The sequence below is a fragment of the Stenella coeruleoalba genome, assembly GCF_951394435.1.
Source record: "Stenella coeruleoalba genome assembly, chromosome: 11".
Classification (NCBI taxonomy): Eukaryota; Metazoa; Chordata; class Mammalia; order Artiodactyla; family Delphinidae; genus Stenella; species Stenella coeruleoalba.
In genome coordinates, this window is record NC_137157.1 from 5,454,919 (window position 1) to 5,467,111 (window position 12,193).

At 53.0% G+C, this 12,193-nt stretch overlaps 1 protein-coding gene across 4 annotated transcripts in view; it reads right to left on the reverse strand.

Annotated features, from left to right (window-relative positions):
- PARVB (parvin beta) overlaps positions 1–12,193 on the reverse strand; it is a 107,540-nt gene that overhangs the window by 72,355 nt on the left and 22,992 nt on the right. Inside the window, exon 1 of one of the 4 annotated variants that reach the window (XM_079937146.1) lies at positions 4,518–4,697. The exons of 2 other annotated variants lie outside the window; for them this stretch is intronic. Coding sequence is in view for 1 of the 2 variants with exons in the window: in XM_079937145.1 (XP_079793271.1) it covers position 3,254 (1 nt within the window). In the remaining variant the exon portion in view is untranslated. Of the gene's footprint in view, positions 1–3,253; positions 3,624–4,517; positions 4,698–12,193 lie in introns of those variants that run through there. One more of the 4 variants, XM_079937145.1, reaches the window with a different exon arrangement.

The window sequence follows — 12,193 nt, forward strand, 5'->3', positions numbered from 1 at the left end:
CCGTTGGTGGGAATGTAAGTTGGTGCAGCCGCTATGGAAAACAGTATGGAGGTTCCTCAAAAACCTAAAAATAGAGCTACCATATGATCCAGCAATCCCACTCCTGGGCATATATTCGGACACAACTATAATTCAAAATGATATATGCGCCCCTATGTTCACAGCAGCACTATTCACAATAGCCAAGACATGGAGACAACCTAAGGGTCCATCGACAAATGAATGGATAAAGAAGATGTGGTGCATATAGAGTGGAATACTACGCAGCCATAAAAAGGAATGAAATAATGCCATTTGCAGCAACATGGTTGGACCTAGAGATTATCATACTAAGTGAAGTAAGTCAGAAAGAGTAACCTTGGAGTTGAGTCTTAAAGGAGCCTGGCCCGCAGGGCAGAGAGAGAGGGTGCCAGTCTCCATCCTCACGTTCCCAGAGGGTAGGGGAAGTTGTTCTTTTGCCCTGGGTCGTCGTCCTGTAGCAGGACGTTGGCTAACAAGCTGGGAAGAGAGAGGATGCTTCTGAAGTCCCTTTCAGCAAACTACCGGCTCTTCATTCTCAAGTTCCCTTCTCTTGTCCCATTTTGTGCCTAACTTGAAGTCCCCAACCCAGAAAGGCCTGCAGGGTGGGGATGGAGACCACGGGCCCGCACCAGGGAGGAAGGAAGTCTGCCTCTATCAAGGGCCTGCCCACCCCACATCCTCATATATGAGCCCACTCAGGCTCCCGGGGACAGCCGGGGACAGGGGTGCCACTACAGACCAGGGAACGGAGGCCGGACGTGCAGGTGACTTGGCCAAGGAGGGAGCTAAATGCTGGCATTCCCACTGGAACCAATCTACCCAACTACAAAGTCCTCTCCACAAAATAAAGATGTGGGGAAGTCACAGACGCTTACATCTTAGAAAGTTCTTACAGTCTTGGATCCCTTAGGCAGGTAATTAGCAGGGAGGGGGAGGGGAGGCAGAACAAAGCAGCAGGCGGCAGTGGTAGAGAAGAAGAGGCAGCAGCCGATTGGCTCTCCCAGTCTCGCTCTGGGCAGGCGGGGACGGCCTCAGGGGTCCTGGATGGAGCAAGTGGGCTGCCTCGGTCATTGTCATTTTACTGATTGGAAAGATACCGTCAGGTCCCATGGGTAGTAGGAATGGAGTTGGGATCTACCCTGCAGGTCTCACTAGCAGAGCAGACAGAATAAATACACATTCATTGACCTGAGCCCACGCGTAACTTCTGTGTCCTCACACACAGCATCACCAGCCAGGAAGGAGGGGACAAACACACAGATGACGAGAGCTATTCCAGAAAAGACCTCTGAGTACAAAGACAGAGCAGGGTGGCTGGTCAGCAGGCTGGCGGGGTGGGGAGGGCGGGCGGCCACAGAGCCACAAGAGAGGGGGAGCCCTCGGCTTGGGTCCCCGGGCTTCCACAGAGAAAGAGAAGACTTAACAGACCTCCTCCTTGCATCAGCAGTTGTACTTTTCAGACGGCGAAAACACACTGCAGCACAGCTCTTAAATTAGTCTTTTGAAGTGCAACAGAACCTGAGCAAAATGGGAAAATGGCAGTAGATCTACGAGCAAGTTCCCTGTTTATTTGGTCCCCATCGTTATCTCCCCAAGGGAGTTCCACAGACATGGACGTTCACAGGTCTTGTGTGAATTAAGCCAGGGTCAAGGGACTGGAGGAAATACTGGGTGAAGCAGGGCTAAACAGGTGTCTTTTTCTGCAGGACTTCTCAGATCCTTGACTGTGCCGTGTACCTTGCACTTCTCCCAGGGGAAAGTGGAGAACTCAGTAATCCACCCCCTCGGGAAGAAAATGCAAGAGGCACAAAGTCCAGGGCAGTTCCAGGGGTTAGGACTCAGAGCTGTCACTGCCAAGGGCACAAGTTCAATCCCTGGTCGGGGAACGAAGATCCCACAAGCCAAGAGGCACGGTCAAAAAAAAAAAAAAAGAGGAACAAAGTCCATCAGAGCACCGGGAGAGCAGACAGGGTCTGCCCCTCCATCAACCACCACGGCCCTTCATCCCCCATCCCCTCCTGGCACTGCCCAGGAAGGGCCACTTGGCCTGGTTCAATCACTTTGTGCTTTTTATCGTAAAGTCTATTGTCCTCAAAGAGCTGCTTCAGATCCTCCCTGCATTCAGTTTCCTTATGCCCCTCCCTCGACTGCTGATGTCTCCCCTAGAAATGTCCCCACACACCTAGGTGAATGACCGAGACAAAAATCAGTCTGTGTCCTTGAAGGAAGGGCTACCTTGGTCACCTGCAAACCTGGGCACCAGTGTCCCTTTCTTTAAGGAAACACCAGGCACAGCCCAGGGAGGATGTGTGACCGATATTCCATCAGACGGGAAGGCACACATGGGGGAGCCGTCTTTGTGTCAGAGGCACAGGAGCATTTGAATAACTATCATCTCACTCTGTCCCCCAGCAGGTCCCAGGGAGATGGCCTTCAAGCCTAAAGCCGAGGTTAAGAGCTCCAACTAAACTCCAACTCCCATTCCCATTTGCTGTGTGACCTTGGGCAGGTTAGTTAGCCTCTCTGTGCTTTAGTCTCCTCTGCTGTAAAATAAAGTTGTTATGCGGATTGCACGAGACAAAGCACGTAAAGAGACTGGGATAGACCCTGGGGCCAGAGAGCTCGGCACACATCAGCTGTACCGCTGTCCCCATTTCACAGGCAGAAAAGCCAAGCATCAGAGGAACCACGCCAACTGCCATGACCGCTGCTAATCAGGGCAGACCACCCGACGCAAAGGCCCTTCCACTGACGCTGCCTCCGAAGAAAAGGCAGAACGAATCTCTTATCCAGTGACGACAAGGAGAGCTAGATGCTGGCCAAGAACATCCAGTTTAAAGGGAAAGATGGAACCCAAAGGTCATTAAAGAGAAACCCATCGTACCAGATAGCCCTAAAAAAACCTTAATTACAACTTGCCCCTGAAGATGCTCCCAACCCCTTTCCTCAACCTAGCAAAGACCCACATGACCCACCAGAGTGCTGGAAACTTCCCAACATGCTTCATCCTGCACATCAGGCACCCGTCCATCTGGGCCAAGGGGGGTACCAAGGCCCCCTTTTCCCACTGTCCTCACATCCACCCTTGCCACCTTCCTGGGAAAAGTCGAAGGGCCAGCCCAGGGTCCATTCTGGTCTAAATGACCTTCCCCCATAAAGCAGAGAGGGAATAGGGCTGGCCCGGGCTTAGCTTCTGCTGCAAACGATGAGAAAGAAACCGGGGAGGACTCACTGGTGAAGCGGGTCACTGCAGGTGAGCCTGAGGCCAGCGGGGAGTCGGCGGGGAGACGTAGGAGACACACGCCAGGTCACACAGGGGCGCGGGCAGGGATGCTGCCGTGACTTGCAATTCGAGGGAAAGGCCCCTTTTGGGTGACTTTGAGGAAGGCCACAGGGGATCAAGCTGCCAGGAGGACGGGGTTGTTTTTACACGATAAGACACTGCTAACCGCAAAATATTATTTCTATCTTTGCTGCCAACGGCTTCACGGCAAGCTGCTCCCCAGGAAACAAGCCCACGAGGCAAGAAGAAGGAAGGAAGGGAGTATCCATTCCTGTGTGTGACTTCAGACGTGTTTGTCTGGCTCAGCAAAACGCTGAACAATAGACCTCGGCCTCCGACAAGGCTTCGATCTCGGCCTGGGCCTGGAGACCCGGCTGCCGGCCAGGTGGACGGGAGGGTCCGAGAGTGGACGCAACCTGGTTCCCTGTCCCAACCCCAAAGAGAACGCAGGCCCGCGTCCCCACGCCGCACCTCCTGGATGCCGACCACGTCGGGAGGGCCAGCGCTAACGAGGAACTCTTGTCACCCCGTTTCCACGACAACAGAAATCAAATACCAGAAACAAAGCCCTACTGGAGCTGCGGCCACCCAAACTGGCAGATCTGCTTCCTGTAGCACTGGCTTCTCAGGGTGGGGGGACAGGGGAAGATGCTAGAACGGGGAGGGAGGGTGCAGAAGTAGAACCACACCCACCTTTGCCCAAAACTCCTCCTCGATTTGGCCGCTGGACTCACTGCTTGGCCTCAAAGCTGAACCAGTCACCTACCAGCTGGGTGACCCGGGCGGGCCACCCATCTGTGCCTGGTTCCCTCGTCTGTAAAATGGGCTTGATAACAATGACCAACCTGTGGGGTTGCTTCAGGGCTAAATGCATTTGTATGGTTCCTGGTAGGAGGCACTACTCGCTCCTATATATGACAGTTATTAGCAATCCCCCAGCTCCCGAGGGAAACGCATGCTTCCTGTAGATGTGGCTGGAATGACCAACCAATCCCCAGGTTTGCTCAAGCAGGGAGTATGTGAGCCCAACAGGGACGCTGGTACCCGGAGCGGGCCCACCACCAGCAGGGGCTTCAGGGCAGCGGGCAGTCACGGGACATGGCCACCTGCTCCCAGCGCTGCCCGGTGGGCCCACCCCAGCCCTGGCAAAGGAATCAGCAGCACGGGATCCCCCCAGACCTGGTGCAAACCAACGGTAATCCAGAGTCGATACCTGGGAGCCGAGGCAGCAGCTGCGAGGAACCCAAGGCCGATACGGTCCCGAAGCTGAGCGTGGTCTAACGGTTCCTCTACTGGGGCCGCCTGATGAAGGAGCTTGTTAGGGGTGAACTGTGTTCCCCCAAAATCCATTTGTTGGAGTCCTAACCCCCAGGACCTCAGAAGATGACTGTGTGTGGAGAGAGAGCCTGTAAAGAGGTGATGAAGGTTAAATGAGGTCATATAGGTGGGCCCTAAACCCATGCGACTGGTGCCCCTGTAAGAAAAGGAGATGAGGTCACAGACACGTACAGAGGGATGTGAGCACGTTGAGGACACAGTGGGGACACCATCCCTAAGCCCTGCTGGCCCGTGGATCTCGCGCGCCCAGCCTCCAGAACCGTGAACGAACAGATGTCTGCTGTTTAAGCCCCCCAGGCTGTGGCACTTCGTTACGGTGCCCGAGGACACGCCTCTTCAGCTCAAGCAGGACGAGGGTATCCTGTGGGCGCTCAGAAAGCAAGACCCAGGACAGCCACGTCCGAGAGTGCCAGTGCCCCGCGGAGGTCTGCACCCAGAGGACAGCTGGGGCGGGAGCAGGGGCATCTCAGCACCTCTGCACCTGCCAGCTCGGCCAAGCAAATGCCCGGAGCCAGCACCCAGCTCCTGGGGGGCAAGAACAACGGAGGGTCAGTCACGAAAGGAAACCTGCCCAGCTTTTAAAGGAAAACGGCTGTGCTTAAAAAATTATAAAAGAATCAGGAGCCCCACGGCGTCATCGTGAAGAGTCAGGTTTTGACAATTGTACCTGCAGGGCAGCTCTCGTTTCATTCATTCACCATCTACGCGTCCACAGCCTCCTACCTGCGAGGCACGGGGGATTCCGCGATGCTGGGCCAGGCAGGCGAAACCCAGCTCCTTATGTGCCATTTTCAGAATGAAATAGGGGGCTGCACATTCATTTGACCCTCATCACAGCCCCCTAAGGCAGCCAGAAAGAATTCTTATTACCATCCCCACTTAATGGATGACAAAACTGAGGCTGGGAGGGGTGAAGAAGCAGGCTGCTCGAGGTCAGGACCCCAACCCAGACATGCGCCGTGCACCTACTATGTGCCAGGCGTCACTCAAGCCCAGGCACGGCAGCAAGAGGACAGAGGTCTCAGCTCCAAAGCGGAGGAAAGTCAATCAATAAGTAAATACGGTATTTCAGAGGATGCTACGTGCTACACAGACAGGCAAGGGGACAGAGGCAACACTTTACTAAGATAATTAATTCAGACTAAAAGAAGCACAGGCTAACTGTTTTGGGGTTTTTTTTGCTTTTTCTTTTTTTTATAATTTTTATTGGGTATAGTTGACTTACAGTGTTGTGTTAGTTTCAGGTGTACAGCAAAGTGAATCGGTTATACATATATATATATACTTATATATATATATATATATATATATATATTCTTTTTTAGATTCTTTTCCCATATAGGCCATTACAGAATATTGAGTAGAGTTTCCTGTGCTATACAGTAGGTCCTTATTAGTTATCTATTTTATATATAGTGTGTATACATGTCCATCCCAATCTCCAGAGTTATCCCTCTCAACCCCTTACCCCAGTAACCATAAGTTTATTTTCTTCTTTTTTTTTAAATCTATTTATTTTTATTTTTGGTTGTGTTGGGTCTTCGTTGCTGCGCTCGGGCTTTCTCTACTTGCGGCGAGCGGGGGCTACTCTTCGTTGCGGTGCGCGGGCTTCTCATTGCAGTAGCTTGTCTGGTCGCAGAGCACGGGCTCTAGGCGTGCGGGCTTCAGTAGTTGTGGCTCACGGGCTCTAGAGCGCAGGCTCAGTAGTTGTGGTGCACGGGCTTAGTTGCTCCGCGGCATGTGGGATCTTCCCAGACCAGGGATTGAACCCATGTCCCCTGCATTGGCAGGTGGATTCTTAACCACTGCGCCACCAGGGAAGTCCCAGTAAGTTTATTTTCTAGACAGGTTTAACTGTTTCTTCCTGTTACAGGCAGGTTACGTCCATTTCAATACAATCTGTGAAAAGTCAAAGAAGTACAAGTTCCACCTTTTTACTGAAACGTTTCTGTCCGGAAGGAAGGCGCTTCTCTACCCCCTTCTGTTTGAATCGATCGTGGGCACTGTACTGGCAATTCCCCAAGTGCTAAGTTCTAAAAAACAACACATTAAGTTGAAGGACAAAAGATGTCAGGAAAGAGGGTGACCTGGATGGTGACTTCAAAGCAGGTGATCCCACTGGAGCCACCTGCCTAGGACACAGCAGGCACTCAGTACATGTTGGCTGCCTCAGCATTTGCATTCTTGCTAGCGGTCTCAGCGAGGATGGCCTCCGACGAGCCTCCCGGGGGCCAGGATGGGCGCCCCCAGAGATGCTCCAGGGGACTCACCCGGCGCCACCCAAGGAAAGCCGGGTAAACGCCACCCTCCTCCTCCGCCAATGCCCCAGTCGGCTCGTACAATCAGTCACACCCGGGAAATGAACGGAAAGAATGAGCTGCAAAGCTGAGTAATGGTTCCCAGCCGCACGCCTCCAAGCCAGGGACCCCGCCAGCCCTGCCCCGGAGGTCTGCCCCCCCTTCAAGGTCATGCCCGCCAGCCTCCAAGGGCCTCAGGATCCGAAGTTCCAGAAGCTCCTAAGCACTAACGCCAGCCTCGGGGAACCTCCCTGAGCCTTTCAACAAACCTGAGTCCACAGGTATTTCCCGTGCGCCGCCCGCCCGGCTAACACAGCCTTCTGCTCCAGGTCATGTGTTATTCCCTCCTCAAAACACACGAAGGGAAAAGCAATCCGAGAATCCAGGGCTGGGAAGACGAGGCCGCCCGGGCGACACGCCCCCATACAGGACCGCAACGGTGACTGAACTGTCGCCAAGCGGCCAGGACGGCGTGGCTACAGGCTTGGGGGCTGGTGGTTCCATCTCGATGAGGAAAAGCTACGGCCGCGTCCTCGAGAGCACAGACCCTGTCCTTTCCTTTTCTTTTTTTTTTTTAATTGAAGTATAGTTGATTTACAACGTTGTGTTCGTTTCTGTTGTAGAGCAAGGAGACCCTGTCCTTTCTGAGTGTGGATCCCCACACAGCAGCCTTGGAGAAGTGAACAGACCAGAGGCAGCTGTAAGAGTGTTGGACCACCCCATGCCTGTGGGCAGGGGCCTGACCCTGGGACCCCCGTGCCCCAGAGAGCCCTCTCCCAGCCGGCCACCCCCCTCTGCCAGCCTCCAGACCACGATGCCCAGAGGCCCAGAGGAAACACAGATGCTCATCCGATAAGGTACAGTCCATCCTCACTGCTTGTGGATTCTGTATTTGCGAGTCTACCTACTCACCAAAATTATTCGTAACCCCCGCAAGCGGTCCTCCTGGCACGTACGCGGTCATTCGCAGACATGTGCGAGCAGAGCAGCCAGAAGTCTGAGTGCCTGATGCCCGTGTTCCCAGATGACATTATTCCACTCGCATACAATGAACAAGCATCCTTCTCGTGGTCCAGTTAGTGCCACGTTTTGCATACCTTTGTGCTTTTTGTTGGCGATCTCACTGTTTAAAATGGTCCCAGGCGTAGTGAAGTGCTGTCTCGTGTTCCCACGTGCAAGAATGCTGTGATGAGCCTTCTAGAAGAAACACATGTGTCAGATGACCTTCGTTCAGGCACGTGTCATAGTGCAGGGGGCCTGGAGTTCAACGTTACTGAATCACCAGCACATATTAAATAAGGTGTCTTTAAACAGAAACGCACAGAAAACGAGGTTCCACGGATCAGAAACCTCCCTCTGTGTCTGCCCGGGAGCAGAGGCTCAGCATCACCAGGGAGCACAGCTGCCATGAAGAAGAGGAACGACTGTATTTGAGAAGGAATGAACCAAATCCGGCAGCTCACTCTGGCCAGCTGGTTCAGTTCTTCCTCTGCTTTGCTTGAGAGACATCCAACTGTGTCTCCCTGGCCCATGCTCAAAGAACCCAAGGTTATTCCAACTTCCAGGTAGGTATGGATGTCTAATACAGCTGTGTCACCAGATGACATTCACCCAGTAAGCCCACTGGGCATAACTCACACCCACACCTGGAATCCCAGGGTTTGGACCCCGAAGCTCCCGCCTTCACCCACCTTTCTCACCACCAATTTCCTTCACCTCTGGCTCAGCCCAAGCTTCTCCTGCTCCAGTATTTACAAGTTTCTCCTTGAAGGCAGTTCCTCTCGCCCCAGACACTGCAGCTGAAGATGCTCCCGTGACAACCAGCTATGAAATTCTCACGCGAGAAGCCGCCTTCCATTTCTGAACGTCCTTTCCACCTTCTCAGAACATAAGAAAGAAGGTCTCCTCCCATGACAAGTAGAGAAGTCGTCGCATTGGAGGAAAATGCGACCTGGGGCAGCATACCCACCCCCCGCATCGTGCTAAGCAGCGCACCCAAGGAGAGTGACAAGTGCTATTTAAAACCAAGCGACGGGGGGACGTCCCTCGTGGCGCAGTGGTTAAGAATCCACCTGCCAGGGGCTTCCCTGGTGGCGCAGTGGTTGAGAGTCCACCTGCCAATGCAGGGGACACGGGTTTGTGCCCCGGTCCGGGAAGATCCCACATGCCGCGGAGCAACTAAGCCCGTGCGCCACAACTACTGGAGCCTGCGTGCCTAGAGTCCGTGAGCCGCAACTACTGAGCCCACGCGCCACAACTACTGAAGCCCACGTGCCTAGAGCCCGTGCTCTGCAACAAGAGAGGCCACCACAATGAGAAGCCCGCGCACCGCAACGAAGAGTAGTCCCCGCTCGCCGCAACTAGAAAAAGCCCACTTGCAGCCCAAAATAAATAAATTTAATAAATTAATTTTTTTAAAAAAAACCTACGAAGTGGGCATCCCAGTTCTACCACTGGCTCCTGAGTGTGGCTAAGGCAGGTGCGGCCCCGAGACAGGTCTGCTCATAGTACTGAAAAATTCAGGCTTCGGACCACGGGCATAGATGCCCCTTGCAGCCCTCCTGGGACACAGTGTGCCAGCTCACTCCGGGCCTCGCTCTGGGCTGAGATCCAGCACGAGCGTCTTCTCTTGTCTCCGGACGTTCTGCAAGCACACAGACGATCTTCAGCAGCCGTTACTGCTCTACTGCCACTTCATTAGCTTTAGAGCCAAATAATCCCATTATATATGACTTGATTGGCTTGTAAAATTACCCTTTGTTCTCACGAATATTTATTGAGCATGCCACCATGTGCTATATCCTGCTTGGTACATTACATTTTTCCAAAAATAATTAACTCCGCTAACGATCAAAATCCCCTAATTTAATTTGCTCTTAAATGTGTTTAATTTTCCCTCAAATGGAACGATGAGCTTACAAGCCGAGCATTTTTGCCAGGTTGAGACAAGCAGCAAAAAAGTGAGTAGAGAGGACTTCCCTGGTTGTCCAGTGGTTGAGCTTCCAATGCAGGGGGCGCAGTTCGATCCCTGGTCGGGGAACTAAGATCCCACAAGCCGAGAGGCACAGCCGGAAAAAAAAACAAAAGAAGAGAAACTACCAGCATGGGGCCCGTCCAACAAGCACTCCGCCGCCCGAGCTCACCCAGCTGCCTCTCTGGGCATCTTACATGGTCACCCGCACACCCTGATGCTGTCCCATCACCCGCTTCGGAAAACTGGCGAAGGCACAGAGAGGTACAGTAACTCACCAGGGGAGATCAGGAGGAGAGCCAGGAGCCGGGCATCGAGCATCAGAGTCAGCTCCGTCCCCGCCTGCCCCCCTGCCTCAGATCAAAACTCAGCCGGAGCAAATCCACGTGCAGCCCAGGCACCGCATCACCCTCTCCTGAGCTCCACAGTGATAGCGGTCCAAGGAGGGATGTGACACTGCGTGCCAAGGTGGGCGGCGTGGCTGCCGGGCGGAGCTGGGCTGAGCCCTGGGCGACCTCGAGAGTCTTGGGGGGCGTGCACAGAGTGGCTCCAGGCACGTCAGGTTCAAAGTCAGGCAAAGCCCCAAAACGTAGAAGAGCACGTGCATGTGTGACCACACGGCGAGGAAAGGCACAGGTGCTAAAGGCAGTGGGTCCCCTCTGCTGGGAGGGAGAGGCCCCGAGGGGGAGGGGCGCAGACAGCGCTATCTAAGCCGAGTGGGAGGACCGTGGTACTTTTCCATTATACTTCACACTGCACACATGCAGACGCTTCTGTAAGTGCGATATATTTCACAATACTTTTTCATTTTTAAAAACACTGCGGTAGGGACTTCCCTGGCGGTCCAGTGGTTAGGACTCCGCGCTTCCACTGCAGGGGGCATGGGTTCGATCCCCGATCGGGGATCTAAGATTCTGCAAAGTTCACGGTGTGGCCAAAAAAATCATAAATAAAATAATATAAAATAAAATAAAATATCGTGGTAAAATATACGTAACATTTACCATATCGTGGTAAAATATACGTAACATTTACCATTTTTAAGTGGCCAGTTCAGCGGCATTAAGTCCATTCACACTTCTGTGGTGCCACCACCACCACCCATCTACGGAACGCGTCATCTTCCCAACTCTGTCCCCATTGAACAATCATTTCCCCTTTCCCCTCCCCCCAGCCCCCGGCAACCACCACTCTACTTTCTGTGTCTATGAACCTGACTATTCTTGGTGCTCACGGGAGCGGAATCACAGTCTTTGTCCTTTTGTAACTGACTCATTTCACTCAGCGTAACGTCCTCAAGGTTCATCTCTGTTGTCGCCTGTGTCAGGATTTCCTCCTTTTTTAAGGCTCAGTCATATTCCCTTGTATGGATAAGTCACATTTTGCTTAATTTCTTCCGTCCATGGACATATGGGTTATTTTCACTTCGGGGCCACTGCTAGTCAAGCTGTGTCACGATCTATTTTTTAACGCCCGATTTCCCAAGAAGGAGGGAGCCTGGGAAAAGACACACCCAGTCCCTCCTGGGTACCAGGCCCTCCCTCCTCTCACACGGAAAGTAACTGTGGCTGCTGGTCCATAATGTCCACATTACGCCCTGATACTCACTTCAGGGGGTCCCTGTAAAAGGCACAGGTAGCAAGAACAGAACACGTTAAATGGCCGTCTCTGTAAGAACATTCTAGAAACTAGAACTTGTCGTACCAACGGGGTTTTTTCCGTTGTTGGTTTAAACCAGGGATTGGCAAAGTGCAGCCGTGGGCCAAATCCAGCCCACCACCCACTTCTGTAAACGAGCTCTGACTGGCGCACACCCACACCTGTATATTTATGTTTCGTCTACGGTGGCCTTCATGCTACAAGGGCAGAGTTGAGTCGTTTCTATAGAAACCAGATGGCTCACAGTCTCAAGTATCTGGACCTTTACAGACAAAGATGGCTGACTTTTCAATGCTTAACGAAAACCATAACACAATCTTTTAATATTTTCAAGGCGTGGGGGATTTAGGGCTGGGGTGATGGCAGGAACAGGAATTCTTTCTGCATTCTCGGAACCGGGTGAGGAAAGTAGGCTGAAGTCCTCCGTCTCCCCTGGGTCTACCCAGCAACATTTGCGCAAGTCAAGCACGGCCTGCCGGCCCCCATTCACACCACCTTTCGGGCGAAGGGACTTTCGTGCAGGTTAACCTGACTTCTCCCTGCGACCTTCGAATTTCACTCACAGCCGCACTGGCTGGAGAACCAGGCAACTGGAAGGTCAGAGGCCAGCTGAGACTGTGTTCG